Here is a 17381-nt window from a genome sequence, read left to right as displayed (position 1 = left end):
GCCCCCTATATAAAGTTCATCCGCCCAAAATTCCATTCCATTTTTGAACATGCGAAAAAAGAGGTGTTTTTCAATAATTTGCAGCCTGAAACGGTGATGAGATAGAAATTTGGTGTCAAAGGGACTTTTATGTAAAATTAGACGCCCGATTTGATGGCGTACTCAGAATTCCAAAAAAACGTATTTTTCATCGAAAAAAACACTAAAAGAAGTTGACGACTGTAAAAATTTTTGGAACATGTCATTTTATGGGAAATTTAATGTACTTTTCGAATCTACATTGACCCAGAAGGGTCATTTTTTCATTTAGAACAAAAATTTTCATTTTAAAATTTCGTGTTTTTTCTAACTTTGCAGGGTTATTTTTTAGAGTGTAACAATGTTCTACAAAGTTGTAGAGCAGACAATTACAAAAATGTTAATATATACACTCAAAAAACCTTTCACCACAAAGTTGCATGAAAATTCCGGTGGCAGCCAGTTTTTGGTCCGGAACAACGTTTTACATGAGTCATGCAACTTCCGCCATGCATTCATGTCAATTCTGATTGATTTTCACGTTGCTTACACTCACACAAATAAATGTCACGTGAAATTCATGCCTGAAAATTTGGAGGCGTGGCTTGCAGTCAGCTGATGGGGAGTTTGCATGGTAATCATGCCACATCCGCATGGGAACTGGCATGGAAAAAATCCATGTGCCTTTTCATGCAACATTGTGGTGAAAAAATGTTAGTGTGAGTGAGTGAGGGAAGGTTGCATGATTTTCATGTCTGAAAATTTCGGCTCGCTTGCTGGAGGATTCCGATGGATCATCACTGCAGTTTCTTCTCGGCGCTTGACCTGGCATGAAGCGCATTCTGTCAGCTTAGATTTTTTTTTAAAGAGCGTAAATTAGTTCGAGAATGCACACAATTAAATATTTTGCAACGGAGGGTATGTATTTTCTATTTCTAAAAAAATAATTCAACGCTAACTTGTGCGTTTATGTTTTTTCAGGCGACAAGACATCACAATTTTAAAACATGTCGGTCTACGTTGGACATCGGAACGAGCATCAAAAGGTGGAACCAAGCGATCAGGAAAAGCACGACTAAAGTCTCCCCCGTTGCCTGCTGGAGCAGCAACGGACAAACCCACCAAAAAGAGCCAGAAGTTCAGCACCTCTAAGTTTCATGTATCGATCTTCTCCCGGTAGCTGGACTTATTGACTGCGGTGATGAGAGCGACACGTCGCCTTCCCGAGAAGCTGCTGCGGTTTCCTGCTTCCGCAAGTGTTATTTTAGTTGCTAGGTGTAAGTGTAACGGAAGTGATTTGTAAGTGAAACGTTGTATTAGACATTTTGAATGTATTGAAAATAAAAATTTTAAAAACTTTGCAGTGCGTATTATTTAATAAGAAGTATAAGAATAAGAAAACAGGAAGTAAGAAAGGAACAAAAGCCGCAATAAAATTCATGCAGCCTTCACGCGATGATCATGTCAATAGTGCATGAAAGGTCATGCACATCTCACGTGAAATTCATGCTAAATCCACTTGATACGATAGTGAATGACTGCTCGCTCCAGATTTTGCTTCCACCGGAAATTCACGTCAATGTTGCATGATTAACTGTATGGAAAATAATCACATATATTTTCATGCGGCCTTGTGGTGAAAAGTTTTTTGAGTGTAGTAGGGTGGGTCATTTTTTTTGAAAGTTCTTGGATCCGGCTGAAATAAAGACCATCTTGTAGAGGGTACCCATAGGGACTCTCACACCAAGTTTGAGCCCATTTGGCTGAAAACTGGCTTGTCGCTCGGGGGTTAAAGTTTACATGGAAATTACTATGGGAAATGCGCGATTTTGCTTCAAACGCTCCTACAAGCTAAGCGACAAACTTTAACCCACACTTACACTAGGTAGCCGTGTCGGGGGTGGTCCAAGGAACATTTTTCTCTAAGGGTTCATGGTCATCCGTTCAACCCTGAGCTTGCGCAAACCCGAAACATCCGGCGACGCCAGAATCCTTCGAAATCGCAGTTTTAACGGTCATCGCATACTGCGAAACTATGACAAGCCTCATGTGAATGAACGGGAAAAACGACGCCAAACGTCAAATCACTAAAATGGAAGCAGGAAGTGATAGTTTGCGCTCCTCCAACCAAGTGTTCCTACTTGGAAAGATTAATGGAAATCTGAAGCTCCACCGCACACCCACCGACCGGGAATTATTGTGTGCAGTGTTGTGGGAGAATCGTCAAGGTAAAAACCAAGTTAAAAAGGCGGTCGTGGACATTTCAAGGAAGGTGAGCGATGCTTTGAAGCTTCCATTATGGAAACTTAAGCAGCACGTTCAAGGGTTGTATGATTCTTGGAGAGGTAATTGAAGTAAATTGGACTTTCGAATGATAAATTAGCACATTTAACTATTCTAGGGTTATACAAAAACAAAAACCGAAACTCAACTAAAGCAGAACAGGACAGGAAGCAATTCCTGCTTAAATTGGCGCAGAAGTGTGATTCTACGTGGAAAGTATGAATATAAATTTAAACTATTGTGTTTATATCATGGTAGTTATTCAACCTTAACAATCAAATGATTGGAATATTAATTTCTCTCAATAATTTAATTACAACCAATGTTTATTTTTGTGATATGTAAATCTGTAGAATTAACCACTCAATTATCAATTTTAAAGAAATTTCGGCAGCAAAAATAAGTACTTTTTTTATATCATAGACAGAGAATAAAAGACAAGAAACATACAAAGAAAATTATTTTACAGATCCACTGTTCAGAAGATGCAGCAACTGATACGGAGACAGCCAATCAGGATGAGTCTTCCGTTAGTTTGGATTGTTCTTCAACCATAACAGGTGGACAAATTGAAGACGTGATTTGTTCCAACGATGTTCAGCACCAGGATGATGATATCGATGTTGATCAATGCCATGTTCACGAAGATGAGGACGATGATAATAAAGTTTTCCTGGTAGGGGTATTGGAAGACTTTGTGGGTTTGGATTGCGCTCCAAACAATCGGCAGTTGCTGAGTGCAATTTTGCACCGACATCGTATTCAAAAACAGCCATTTGGTAAAGCTATCTTGGATGTCTCGTGTTCAGTGGGCAAAGCTCTGAATCTACCAGCATGGAAAATTAAGTTTCATGCAAAAGGATTGCACGTTTTATGGCAAAGTAATTTATTACATTTTGAATTTTACAAATGTATTTTATTCATATGATAATATTTTAGAACTTTCGAAGAGCAAAACCCGAAGTTCAGATAAAGTAAATAAGGACAGGAAACATTTCCTTGCTAAACTGGAGCAATCGTGTGATTCTTCTTGGATTGTATGTGTTAATTTCGTTTCATAAATAACATTTTAAGTTAATGATTTTTATAGTGTCGAAGTGTCCGAACAGATGCAAGTTGGTATACCTTAAAACGAAGAGAAGAATCGAGCTCTACGGATGGCGATCACGATCAAGATCATCCAGCCTTTGAAGATGACGATGACAATGACGATGACGATGAAGATGAAGATGAAGATGACGATGACGATGACGATGACGATGACGATGACGATGACGATGACGATGACGATGACGATGACGATGACGATGACGATGACGATGACGATGACGATGACGATGACGATGACGATGACGATGACGATGACGATTACGATGACGATGACGATGACGATGACGATGACGATGAAGATTACTTAGAATCTGGCCCTATCAACATCAAGAAAAATACGCCTCACTTCTCCGCGTGTGTTAGAAGTTTTAGATCGCTGTGGAATATCGAATCGCAACGCAACTATGCTTTTCCAAGCATTAATTATGGATGAGCACACGAAGAGTCACGACGTGTCAGATTACGTGCTGGACTACAACTCTATCAGAAGGGCAAGGATTCGCTACAGGAGCAAGTTTGCGGCAGAGGTATTGTTACACAAGGCAACATAATCGGGGTCAACTCTTTGAAATTGGACCTTCTTTAACTTAGGCAATATATGGTCCATGATCCTACAATTACGTTGTTCTTACACTTAAAATAATGTATTATTTTAATAATTTTTAGCGTAACAACACAACACTTTTATGTTTGAACCCCGATGATATTGCCATTTGTTGTATGTTTGAATGTAATTTAATAAAATTGTTTTTATCAAGGTGAAGCGAGAGTTCAATCCGGAAGTTCCACTTACGATTCATTGGGACGGAAAGATTATCAGGAACAACGTCACCGGAAAGAAGGAGGAACGGCTTCCGATATTGGTTACAGGCGAAGGAACGTCAAAACTTTTGACCGTTCCAGCTTTGCCCAACGGTAAGGCAGCAGAGGGATCCGGGGCAATCGTCAACGCGATTGAGGACTGGAACCTGAAGGATAAGATAGTGGCCATGAGCTTTGATACCACAAACACAAACTCGGGATGCAAAAACGGAATGATCACTAGGGTGCCAAAGATGTTGAAAAAACCATTACTTTCGCTGGCATGTCGCCATCATGTGGCCGAGCTTGTATTAAAGCATTGTTACGAGATGAAGGGGGATAAGTCGCAGTCAGACAAGCTTGACAACTTCAAGAAGTTCAAAGAGGAGTACAACGCCAAACTGGAATCGCACGAAGTTATAGAGTACAGGAGCGTACTGCACGTTCCTGCTCTTGAAAAAATTACTTCAGCTTGGCGCCAAAACGTGATTGATTTTTGTTTGTCGTGCATGAAGCAGAAACACCCCCGGGGTGATTACATGGAGTTACTCGAGTTAGTGGTTCTGTTTCTTGGTGGAGATACGGAAAAGGGGATTAAGTTTCGACGAGCAGGAAGTTTGAGCAGGGCCCGGTGGATGGCACGAGCGATTTATATTTTAAAGATTTGGATGGTCAACAAGCAAATCGAAACCATTGATCTTGACCTTATGGATCATTTTGAAAAGCTGGCATTATTTATTTCAAAATGTTACACGAAGTACTGGTTCAGACTTAGTAATGCGGTAAGTGTGTGGGTCATTTAAATTTTTCTTATACTTTTGCGATTCATTTCACCCCAACTGTACACAAATAAGTACAAATTCGAATTGACTTTCAATGATTTAGCTCTAATTTGGAGGAGCAATTGAAATTGTTGTTTTAAATACATTTATATCTAGCAGCTTTAACCTTCTTGGTCATTCGCTTGTCTAACAATTGATACTTTCAAAACATTTAAGATTCGCGATTTTGTACCAAAACGGACCACCCTTTATTTTTTCGTCTAATTTGTTTCAAAGATTTTTTGAAAAAAATTTTTTTTAATGGAGGGCGGTGCCAAAAAAGAAGGTCAATTTCGAGTGATGTATCACTTGGCGCGAAATGACCCATACTACTAAGTATGATCCTCCTTACACGTTGCAGATATTTTCTTCCATTTTCTATTTTTCTTGTCTATAGTCTTTTGTTTTATCTTTACTTTAAACTTTTTACTTCAAAAAGAGCAACTGGATGAATCTTTACAATAATCGTTATTACTATACATTTATAGATCACTGCACCAAGGCTGGACATCGAATTTTGGAAATCAATTTCTACATTTGATTACGCCGATTACGGAGAGACAGCCTCACGTGCTTTCCAAAAACATCTGTGGTATTTGTCACCACGCCTGGTTGCGCTTTCTTTTTTTGATGATGCGGTAGCTCCGGAAGAAAAAAGAAAAATGAAAGATGTTTACCTAGCATCTGTGGCTAAGGATCAAAGAAAAAAGAAAGAAGTGCTTACTCGTGCTTCCAGCATCCGCACATCCGATACGTTAGCATCTTTCATAACCACAGACACCAAGGAATTTTTTGAAATTATGAACATTTCAACTGATTTCATGTCGAAAAACGAAAGTGAGTGGCCAGCAGAAGAAAGCTACCAAACCGGGAAGAAACGGTCGGCTTCGCTACAAGTCCTAAATGACGTTGCTGAGAGGGGGGTGAAGCTGATCGCAGACTTTAACGATAAAGGGACTCGTGATGCAACGCAGCAAGGATTTATGCTGCAGGTGATCGAAAGCCATCGGAAGAGATTTCCAAAAAAATGGTATTCTATAAGCTATAATTTTTAAGTATGTTTCTTCCAAATAGGATTATTATCCAGGTAAGCCGATGATGATCGCTTGCCGCTTGCGTTGCGAGGCGAACCCCCCGCCGGCGATCCCGCTGGCCCTGTGCTCGATCAACTCTTGTTTCCGCCACGAAGTCCAACCGAATCTACCAGTCCAACCCGATGATCCCCCTCGCCGTCGATGCCGCTTGCGTTGCGAGGCGAACCCCCCGCCGGCGATCCCGCTGGCCCTGTGCTCGATCAACTCTTGTTTCTGCCACGAAGTCCAACCGAATCTACCAGTCCAACCCGATGATGCCGGCGATCCCGCTGGCCCTGTGCTCGATCAACTCTTGTTTCCGCCACGAAGTCCAACCGAATCTACCAGTCCAACCCGATGATGCCGGCGATCCCGCTGGCCCTGTGCTCGATCAACTCTTGTTTCCGCCACGAAGTCCAACCGAATCTACCAGTCCAACCCGATGATGCCGGCGATCCCGCTGGCCCTGTGCTCGATCAACTCTTGTTTCCGCCACGAAGTCCAACCGAATCTACCAGTCCAACCCGATGATCCCCCTCGCCGTCGATGCCGCTTGCGTTGCGAGGCGAACCCCCCGCCGGCGATCCCGCTGGTCCTGTGCTCGATCAACTCTTGTTTCTGCCACGAAGTCCAACCGAATCTACCAGTCCAACCCGATGATGCCGGCGATCCCGCTTGGCCCTATGGGTACCCTCTACAAGATGGTCTTTATTTCAGCCGGATCCAAGAACTTTCAAAAAAAATGACCCACCCTAATATATAGACATAAGGGGTTTCCTTATAAACATCACGAGTTATCGCGATTTTACGAAAAAAAGTTTTGAAAAAGTTACTTTTTGCGTTTCTCTTTGTTTCGTCGTCCGTGTCTGTCGCGGGTGACCATGAACGGCCCTCGGAACGGCCATGATCGATGACGACCAACTTTTTCAAAACTTTTTTTCGTAAAATCGCGATAACTCGTGATGTTTATAAGGAAACCCCTTATGTCTATATATCAAAATTTTTGTAATTGTCTGCTCTACAACTTTGTAGAACATTGTTACACTCTAAAAAATAACCCTGCAAAGTTAGAAAAAACACGAAATTTTAAAATGAAAAATTTTGTTCTAAATGAAAAAATGACCCTTCTGGGTCAATGTAGATTCGAAAAGTACATTAAATTTCCCATAAAATGAAAAGTTCCAAAAATTTTTACAGTCGAGTAACGGAAAATGGGAGAATTTTTAAAACTTTTTTAGTGTTTTTTTCGATGAAAAATACGTTTTTTCGGAATTCTGAGTACGCCATCAAATCGGGCGTCTAATTTTACATAAAAGTCCCTTTGACACCAAATTTCTATCTCATCACCGTTTCAGGCTGCAAATTATTGAAAAACACCTCTTTTTTCGCATGTTCAAAAATGGAAGGGGTCGTACCGCCCCTCCGTCACGAGATATCAAAAAACGGACCTCGGATTCGTGATCAGGGACAAAAGTTACCCCTTAGGACAAAGTTTCACGCAAATCGAAGAGGGGTCGGGGTAACTGCTGTGTGAATTGGCGGAGAATTACCCACATATTTCATCCGCCCAAGCAGAATACCCGTTCAGGTTCCTTCAGGATTCTGATAGTGTTTTTTCAAGTTCATCTAACACTGAAAAAAAAAACACAAAGTGCCTTATATACAAGAAATGCAGATCTTTGTAGATTCTTGTGTGCTGAAATTTAGAAATAAAACAAAAATATGAAAAAAACATAATTTTCAAAATAATTTTGTTCTCAATACATCTTACGTGCGTTGTTAGTTCACTGAGGTGAAATGATGAAAAAAAAATAAAGAAACAAAATAATATATTGATAAGCAAACTTGTTGCGAAGATTTTCCATTTCCTGCAAATAAAAATAATTCTTTAAATAATTCTTAAAAACTTAATTATTTAAAATGTTCATGTATTATTGGTACTTACATATAAACATGCAACGTATTGAATGTTAACAATTCATACTCTAATATAATCAAACACAAGCGCAGCTAATCCGAAGAAAGTATCCTAGTAGATTACACCCCATGTTCTTTCTTGTCATTCAATTTGATCATATATTGTATGGGGGAATGGTAGATATGAATATAAAAATAAATCTTACAGTGAAAAGATAAATACAAATAAGCAGTAATTTTAAAGATGATTCCGGGAAGCTGCAAAACAAACAACTATAATTAAAAAGACAAATGCTCCAGATGGTTCCATTGCTGAAAGAAAAGGAATAGGATAAGGAAGGATATAAACATTTAAATAAATCATCTAGTGAATAGATAAATGTAGGCATTAAAATTGAAGAAGATTCCCGGAAGCTGGAAGAAAGATAAATATATTTTAAAGAAAAATTCTTCAGACGGTTCCATTGCTATTTCAGTAACTGTCGTTAGTTCATGAAATTTAATCATATATGGCATGGAGGAATGGTAGTAAAAAGGACAAGGAATAGGAATGATATAAACATTAAAATAAATCAAATGAAGAATAGATAAATACATATAAGCAGTTCATTTATAAATGATCCAGGAAGCTGTAAAAAAAATTAAACACAATTTTAAATGATATTGTTGCCGCTGAACTGATAATTGAAAATAATTGAAATTACTTCCTACCCACGTCCTGCATCATGCACACCTAAAAAACGTCAAACAAAAGAAAGACAAAAATCGCTTCTGCACCACTAATTGCCTCCACTGCTGGCACTGAACCCGCAACCTTTGGAGTGTTAACATTCACACAAAGAAACATTAACATTAATTGAGTAAACATTGGCACAAAATCCGCTTTGTAAATGCCACCTCGATACTCTTCAAGAGGTTTCCTTGGGAAAGATATACTTTTTACCAAAATGTACACCAAATTTCCATACAAACATACAAAAAAGAATAAATCAAATCATAACAACAATGAAACATATCAAATTCTAAGTATTCCAAATGATTGCACATCTGCCAACAATATTTATAAGGGGTGTCACATAAATTACACCAACAATAACGATTATTCTTGCAAAACAACCTTCAATCACTATTTCAAACGCACTTTCAACTGTTTGTTTACATAAGTTAACAATCTAAACAACACAACACTTCTCCCAACACAAACTTAACAACGAAAATCAGCAGCCGCCGATTAAATAACAACACCCACCGAAGCTCGTTGAAATCTGACTGAAATGTCAAATTCGAAATAAATTCCTTCAGATGCAAACCGCCACGGCAATCAGCCTTTGGCTCGCCGCGGCGATTGAGGGGCGAACGATATTGAAACATTTCAGCGATAAGTTTGAACCGCCCAGGCGATGCGCCCATGGCACGCCAAGGCGGATGGAGGGCGGACGAAATTGAAAAATTTCAAATGTCAAATTTCAACCGCCCAGGCCAGGGCGGTTCTAGGGCGGACCACACGATCAGTAACGGCCGCCGATGCGTAACGTCCGCACTGAGTTAATGTGGGATGTCAGTATCAATTGGATACTAAAGCCCTATGTAAATTTACAACGGTGAAAAACACGATCAAAAACCATTTCTGATCACTTTTTTTCATTTCAAAAGCAAAAAAAAAAAAAATGACAAGACAACATTTTTTTGATGGATTAACTATGGTCCCCTTGGAACGAGCTGTCAAGTAGGAACTTTTCTGTCAAGAAGGACCGCGAGGTTAATTTTTCAAAATTGATTTAAAAATCCATTTTAAACTCTTTGTGGTCGTAAAAAGGGTCATTGTACTCAGAAAAATAAGCTTTATCGCTGTAAACAATAATATCAGCAATCTAAGCTTCATTTTAGGACCCAATTCAGAAAGGAAAGAAAATAATGACTTTTACACTCAAAGTCAGAAGTATCCCTCAAAAGGGTACTTTCAATCCTCAAAAAGGATACTTTCTATCCTTTTTTAAAGTTCACCCGGCGTCACCCTTTTAAAAGGGTATGTCAAATTCAGTACATTTTCGATACCCTTTTAAAGGGTGACGACGGGTGAACTTGAAAAAAGGATACTTTTTACTTTGAGTGTATGTTTTAGATAAACGCTTTAGTAGATGAAGATTTAATTCTAGAGTTTTTTTTTTTTTGAAAAATCCCATAAGCTATTGTGTTTCAAACAAGCTTCCCATGCGCCAGTGCCAACGCACACCGCGGGTTTGGTTTTCTAGCTTCGGTACGTGCCTGAACCCATTTTTGTATTGGTATCTTGGTACATCGTACCAGCGCACCACGACACTCTCGGCTCGCCCCATCGGTTCTGTGTCTGGCACTCACCCATGGCATGAACCCAGCGTGCCGTGGTACGTGTCGTGGTATTGAACCCGTTTTGTACCGCCAGCGCATACCACGGCACGTACCTCGGCTCGTAACGAGTGAAGCACCTTGGCTCATATACCGGGTTCATGCCATGGGTGAGTGCCAGACACAAAACCGACGCGGCGAACCGTGAGTGTCGTGGTGCGCTGGTACGATGAACCAAAATACCCTCGGTTCGTGTGAGTCGGGTACGGGTGTAAACCGAAGAAAGCAGGCGCAAAGCAAACCCGAGGTGCAAGTGTACCGTGTGTACCGCACGGTGCAGGGAAGCTTGGTTTCAAAAGTTTATAAGATCTTAAAAAAAATCTTCAAATTAAAAACACCTACACCTAAATTAATCCCGGGAATATTCAAGAATTTGATGAAGTATTGCAGGCATAGGGGGGGGGGGGGTGTGAGTACGGTGGAGTCTTAAACGTTTTGTACAATTAAAAAAACTGCTCCTAGATGTTGAATTAATCACTAAAAACAATGTTTTGGATTTTTGGCCACCTGCTTGTATAGAAACCGTCCATTTTGACATTTCGGGCATGCACCATTCGTAACGCCATCTTCACTTAAAAATCTGCAGATACCTTCAGATACAAGATACCATGGATCAAGCCATGGATATTAATATCTCAAGACAAAATAAAATAAAAGAAGTAAAATAATTATTATTTATGCTCCCAATTAAATCAAAATAAAGCAATCATTTATCTCAGTGTTGTCCGAAACCCTTCAGAAAACTTTACTACCCGCCGCCAGGTGTCCGCTCCAGTTTGACATGTTTTGAGTGCGCTTTGGGGGGGGAGGAGGCGCAAACGAACCTGAAAAGTGACGCCATTTCTGCCCAGGTTTTGTTTGTCCAGTGAAAATAACGCAAGTGAAAATCGCAATTTTTCCAGTGAAAACCGTCGCAAACGGCACGAAAACCGTGCCAAAATGACGCCGTCCGCCTTTCTCCAGTTCATCGAGGTGGAGAACTTCAAGTCGTACCGCGGCCGGGTCACGATCGGCCCGCTCAAGAAGTTCTCCGCCGTCATCGGGCCGAATGGATCGGGTGAGTGGGTGGAAGTAGGAGGGAGGTTGGGTTTGTTCCGTGGCCTAATTTTGGTGTCTGCTTTTAGGAAAGTCCAACTTTATGGACGCAATCAGCTTTGTGATGGGGGAGAAGACGACCAGCCTGCGAGTTCGCAAGTTGAACGAGTTGATTCACGGGGCGTCGATTGGGCGGCCAATTTCGAACCGGGCCTCGGTGATGGCCAAGTTTATCATTACGGATGGGGAGGGGCAGCAGACGCAGAAAAGTTTTCAGCGGTCGGTGATTGGGTCGTCGTCGGAGTATCGGATCAACGGAAGCGTCGTGGCCACGAATACCTATCTGCAGGAGTTGGAGCAGGTCGGGATTAATGTGAAGGCGAAGAACTTTTTGGTGTTTCAGGGTGCGGTGGAGAGCATTGCCATGAAGAACGCCAAGGAGCGAACGGCGCTGTTTGAGGAGATTAGCGGGTCGGGATTGCTGAAGGAGGAGTACAACAAGCTGAAGCACGAGATGCAAATGGCCGAGGAGGAAACGCAGTTTACATACCAGAAGAAGAAGGGCATTGCGGCGGAGCGGAAGGAGGCCAAGTTGGAGAAGCAGGAGGCGGATCGGTACGCGCGGTTGAAGGAGGAGTATGCCGAGAAGCAGGTTCAGTACCAACTTTACCGTTTGTACCACAACGAGAAGGAGAACAAGCGGCTGGGGGAAGATTTGGTGAGCAAGCAGCAGGAGCTGGGCATCGTGGAGAAGAAGAAGGAGGAAGCGGACGAGGTGCTGAAGGAGAAGAAGAAGGAAATGGGCAAGATTGCGCGAGAGTTGGCAAAGACGGAGCAGGAGATCCGCGAGGTCGAGAGCGAAATGAGCAAGAAGCATCCGATGTTTATCAAGGCGAAGGAAAAGGTCGCACACACCCAGAAGAAGCTGGACAGTGCGATGAAGACGCTGGAACAGGCGCGTAAAGCGGACGAGGCGCACCAGGCGGATATCAAGAAGTTGGAGGACGAGCTGGGTGCCATTGAGGCTAAGCTGAATGCGTTTGAGGATGAAGTTGCGGGGGAGTCCAAGAAGCGTGGAAGTAACGTCCATTTGGAGCAGAATTTGGTCCAAGAGTACGACCGCTTGAAGCAGAAGGCCGACGCCACCTCGGGAAAGTATCTTATCAAGCTGGATTCGGTGAACCGCGAACAGAAATCCGATCAGGATCTGCTCGACAGCGAGACGAACCGGAAGGCGCAGGTCGAGGAAAACTACAAAAAGTACGAGTCGGAAATGAACGAGGCGATCAAACGCCAGGAAAAGCTGATCGATCACATCAAGGCGAGCAAGGCTTCGCTGGAGGAGCAGAACCGGATGAAGCAGGAACTCAGCCAGGACGTCGGTTCTTCGAAGGAGCGCATCCAGGAGCTTCAGATCGAGCTGGACGACGTGCGCGAGCAGCTGGGTGATGCCAAGATTGACAAGCACGAGGACGCACGCCGCAAGAAGCGCCAGGAAGTGGTCGAACTGTTCAAGCAGGAAGTCCCAGGCGTTTATGACCGGATGATCAACATGTGTCAACCGACGCACAAGAGATACAACGTGGCCGTTACGAAAGTGCTCGGCAAATACATGGAGGCCATCATCGTGGACTCGGAAAAGACCGCTCGCCGCTGCATCCAGATCCTGAAGGAGAAGATGCTGGACGTGGAGACCTTCCTCCCCTTGGACTATCTCCAGAAGAAGCCCCTCAAGGAGCGCCTTCGAAACATTGAAGATCCGCGCAACGTCAAGCTGATCTACGACGTGCTCAAGTTCAACCCGCCGCAGATCGAGCCGGCCGTCCTGTTCGCCACGAACAACGCCCTCGTCTGTGAAACCCCGGACGACGCCATGAAGGTGGCGTACGAGATCGACCGCAGCCGGTACGATGCGCTGGCGCTGGACGGAACGTTCTACCAAAAGTCCGGCATCATCTCCGGCGGAAGTCACGATTTGGCGCGCAAAGCCAAACGCTGGGACGAGAAGCACATGGCGCAGTTGAAGGCGCAGAAGGAGAAGATCACCGAAGAGCTGAAGGAGGTCATGAAGAAGACGCGTCGGCAGGGCGAACTGACGACGGTGGAGAGTCAGATCCGAGGGTTGGAAAATCGACTCAAGTACAGCCAGAACGATTTGGAGGCGTCAAAGAAGATCATCAAGGACTACGACACCAAGCTGGAGAAGTTGCAGCGCGAGTTGGATTTGATCGGGCCGAAGGTCAGCGAGATCGAGCGGCGCATGCAGCAGCGAGACTTGAAGATCCAGGAGATCAAGGAGAGCATGAACAACGTGGAGGACGATGTGTACGCGGAGTTTTGCTCGCGCCTTGGAGTGGCGAACATCCGTCAGTTTGAGGAGCGCGAGTTGGTGCTACAGCAGGATCGTGCCAAGAAGCGGGCTGAGTACGAGCAGCAGATCGATCGGATCAACAACAATCTGGAGTTTGAGCGGTCAAAGGACACGTCGAGTAAGTTTGGGATCTTTTCCAGCAGTTTCTTTGTATAATTAATTTCTTACAAATTTTCAGAGAACGTGACCCGCTGGGAGCGCGCCGTCCAGGACGACGAAGACTCGCTGGAGACGTTCAAGCAGGCGGAGGCCCGCCAGCGGCAGGAAATCGAAAAGGACAAGGAGCGCATCGAGAAGATGAAGGCGGAGAAGAACGTCAAAAAGGGCGCCGTCGACGGAATGGACGACGAAACGGCCAAGGCGCGCCGTGACGTGCAGCAGCACGCGAAGGAGGTCGCCGCGATTAACCAGCAAATCTCCGGCATCGAGTCCAAGATCGAAACGATGAAAAACAAGCGGCACAACCTGCTGATGCAGAGCAAGATGGACGCGATCGAGATTCCGATGCGGCGCGGCAACATGGAGGACATCGTTCAGCAGGGCGCCGACAACCAGTCGGAGACGACACCCCTCAGCACGATCTACGAGCGGGAGGCCCGCATCGAAATCGACTACAGTGCGCTCCCCAAAAATCTGACCAACCCGTCCGAACCGGACCAGGTCAAAAAGGTCGGCGACGGTCTAGCCCGCGAACTCCAGTCCAAACTCGACACCCTGGAAAAGATCCAAACCCCCAACCTCAAAGCCATGCAAAAGCTCAACCAAGTGACGGAAAAGATCCAAACCACCAACGAGGAGTTCGAAGCCGCCCGCAAAAAGGCCAAAAAGGCAAAGGCCGCCTTCGAGAAGATCAAAAACGAACGCTGCACGCTCTTCACCAACTGCTGCAACCACATCTCGGACGCCATCGACGGCATCTACAAACAGCTGGCGCGCAACGAAGCCGCCCAGGCGTACCTCGGTCCGGACAACCCCGAGGAGCCCTACCTGGACGGCATCAACTACAACTGCGTCGCCCCCGGCAAGCGCTTCCAGCCGATGAGCAACCTCAGCGGAGGGGAGAAAACGATCGCCGCGCTCGCGCTCCTGTTCGCCATTCACAGCTTCCAGCCGGCGCCGTTCTTCGTGCTGGACGAGATCGACGCCGCGCTGGACAACACCAACATCGGCAAGGTGGCGTCGTACATCCGGGAAAAGTGCACCAACCTGCAGACGATCGTGATCTCGCTGAAGGAGGAGTTTTACTCGCACGCGGACATTCTGATCGGGATCTGTCCCGAGCCGGCCGAGTGTTTGGTGTCGCAGACGCTGATCTACGATCTGGAGCAGTTCCAGGAGAACTAGGGAGGTGTATGTGTGTGTGTGTGAGGACAAGTACATTTTATTAGATTCTGATTCAACATTAAATGTTTATTCCAATAATAAGAGGTCGGATTGTTTCTGACAAGTTGAAGAATTCTCATTAAAGAAGCCCAAAAATCGATTGACCGCTCGTTCTCTACGATGCTCGAGGTTTTCGAACAGCGTTGAGTACGATCTTTGGCTGCGTACGTAAGAACAATGTATTGAGGAGAAGGATGAACCACGACGCGACGTGAAAAAATACGATATTTTGTACCCAAATGACCGACCTTTATGCTTATTTCTTGTAGAAAATGCAATTTAAAAAAAAATCGAGTAATGCTTGGTGATTCCAAATGAATTTCCTTTTTGCGGAGTCGTGTGATAGATTGGGAGCCGATCAACGACCGGATGTGTAGGTTTAGGATTCAAGGTCGTTTCTTCAACTATCACATCGTCAACGTACATTGCCCACACGAGGAATCATTCGATGCCGAAAAGGAAGCGTTCTACGCGAAGCTGGAGCAGAAGTTCGACAGCTGCCGCAGAGGGACGTCAAGATCGTCATCGGATCGGTATGGTGGTACGGAGCGCGCTCTTCCCCCGGAAAGACATCACCTAATCAACGAACAAAAACACAAATCAACCACGTCCTCAACGACGGCCTATTCTTCTCGGACATACGGACCATCCGCACGTACCGCGGTGCGGACATCCACTCGGTCCACTACCTGTTTGGTGCAAGCATGCATTCAAAACTGTCAACGACGTACCACCGACGACGCACCGCCGTTCAACACCGAGCGGCTGCAGGGATGAGTAGAAAGCAGCTTATGCGGTGAAGCTGATAGCCGCAACGCCCGCAACTGATGAGAACGTGGCGCGATACAAACAACCGCAGAGAACGGTCTTCGAATGAATGAATGAATGAAGTTTTAAAAGCTTTTGGACCCTTTTGCAACAATTTGGGAGAATTTCTCAAAATCATTCAGAAGAAATTTTAAATTTGCTATGCTAAATTTATTGCTCTAGTTTCTTTGAGTCCTCGATCGGTCACTTTTTCGGCCCGCCATCCACATCCGGCTCCTCAATGATAAAATCGCTATCATTCCTGTCCAGCTCGCTGCTCGCAACAGAATCGTCCGGCGCAACCAAATCTCCCCGGTACGACCGCGTCGGATCCAGATTCGCTTCCGTATTTTGTCTAACAAAATACTTTTTAAACTGCGCCGGTTCCTTCGCTTTTTGCTCTAAATCAGTCGTGCTCTGCTGTTTATGCTGCTGCCATGCTTGCTTATTCCTATTCAGCGAACGCTTGATCTTGCTCATTATCGCTTCCTGGTCCAACCCGAGGATGTCATTCCGCATCGCCGGCAGCGTTCGCTGATCCTCCACCGGATAGTCAATCTCGTCCTCCAGCTTGTCGATTTCACTCCGTACAGTTCGCGGCAGTTCGACCTGCAGCTTGAACTCGCTCTTCAGCATCATCGTCCGATCTGTCGGGACAAAGTCCTCGCCGTAATCCGCCCTCCGCAGCACCCCGTCCAAATCCGCCGTCAACCCGTACGTCTTGTCCTTGACAAAGTTCAGCTTCGGCACCTGGCCAATCAGCCTCAGCTGGGACAGCTCGTGCCGCAACCCGCCGGAAATTCGCTTCAGCAACCGCCCGATGTCCATGTCGTGCTGGTTGTCCCGCGCGAACCAAAACACGTTGATTCCGTGATAGTCCGAGCTGACCTTAACGCGCGAAATCTGAATCCCGTACCCGACCAGCTCCTCCGAGTGCTCGCCGGTGGCCATCAGGTCGGTGATCTGCTCCATAAACAGCTTGTTCAGCACGTTTATTCGCCGGGTTGATTCCTTGCCCTGGCCCTTGCTGCTAGCGATGGCCAGCGGAGTGGCCAGTGCGGCGTTGTTGTCCGCGTACCATTTCCGCTTGCCCTTGTCACTGCCGTGGAGCAGTTTGTTCAGGATGGTGCCCTGCTTTTTGAGGCCTTTGCCGAGCACGCAACCGCAGTGAAAACGGCGAACGCTTGAGAAATACTGAATTTTATGGACTAATTTTAACATTTTCTAAATTTTGAAGAATCGCGAACGTCCGGACGCGCGCGCTCTGGAACGCCCAGCGTGTTGCGAAACAAAGTATACGAATTTGTTTACGTTTCGCCAAGATCGCTCAAGGTTGCGAGGTTCTACGGATTGACCAAAGAAGGCAGCGCCCCTCTG

The 17381-nt window shown here is 44.8% G+C and overlaps 2 protein-coding genes and 1 long non-coding RNA gene across 3 annotated transcripts; 2 read left to right on the top strand and 1 right to left on the bottom strand.

Annotated features, from left to right (window-relative positions):
• Window positions 1-1750: 1750 nt before the first annotated feature.
• Window positions 1751-3145, top strand: LOC120426745 (uncharacterized). Its single transcript, XR_005606746.2, has 3 exons — window positions 1751-2363; window positions 2420-2517; window positions 2771-3145. It is a non-coding gene; the product is annotated as an uncharacterized LOC120426745 (long non-coding RNA).
• An 8083-nt stretch (window positions 3146-11228) lies between these two features.
• On the top strand, window positions 11229-15239 carry LOC120426732 (structural maintenance of chromosomes protein 1A). The gene is made up of 3 exons (XM_039591505.2): window positions 11229-11465; window positions 11533-13932; window positions 13993-15239. The coding sequence occupies exons 1-3, from the start codon at window positions 11348-11350 to the stop codon at window positions 15156-15158; spliced, it is 3684 nt and encodes a 1227-aa protein (XP_039447439.1). The 5' UTR covers window positions 11229-11347; the 3' UTR covers window positions 15159-15239.
• A 905-nt stretch (window positions 15240-16144) lies between these two features.
• Window positions 16145-17337, bottom strand: LOC120426737 (uncharacterized). The gene has a single exon (XM_039591514.2). It carries the CDS (start codon window positions 17223-17225, stop codon window positions 16209-16211), a length of 1017 nt encoding a protein of 338 aa, XP_039447448.1. The 5' UTR covers window positions 17226-17337; the 3' UTR covers window positions 16145-16208.
• Window positions 17338-17381: the final 44 nt, after the last annotated feature.

This window comes from Culex pipiens, chromosome 1 (assembly GCF_016801865.2).
Source record: "Culex pipiens pallens isolate TS chromosome 1, TS_CPP_V2, whole genome shotgun sequence".
Classification (NCBI taxonomy): domain Eukaryota; kingdom Metazoa; phylum Arthropoda; class Insecta; order Diptera; family Culicidae; genus Culex; species Culex pipiens.
The sequence above is the reverse complement of the archived record's forward strand: the minus strand, read 5'-3'. Positions and strand labels throughout refer to the sequence as shown.

What these genes read in the sequence shown, in the direction of transcription:
- LOC120426732 (XM_039591505.2), top strand. Translation starts at nt 11,348, where the DNA reads ATGACGCCGTCCGCCTTTCTCCAGTTCATCGAGGTGGAGAACTTCAAG. An exon ending in CATCGGGCCGAATGGATCGG is followed by an intron (nt 11,466 to 11,532) that starts GTGAGTGGGTGG and finishes GTCTGCTTTTAG; the next exon opens with GAAAGTCCAACTTTATGGAC. An exon ending in GCGGTCAAAGGACACGTCGA is followed by an intron (nt 13,933 to 13,992) that starts GTAAGTTTGGGA and finishes ACAAATTTTCAG; the next exon opens with AGAACGTGACCCGCTGGGAG.
- LOC120426737 (XM_039591514.2), bottom strand. Translation starts at nt 17,225, where the DNA reads ATGTTAAAATTAGTCCATAAAATTCAGTATTTCTCAAGCGTTCGCCGT.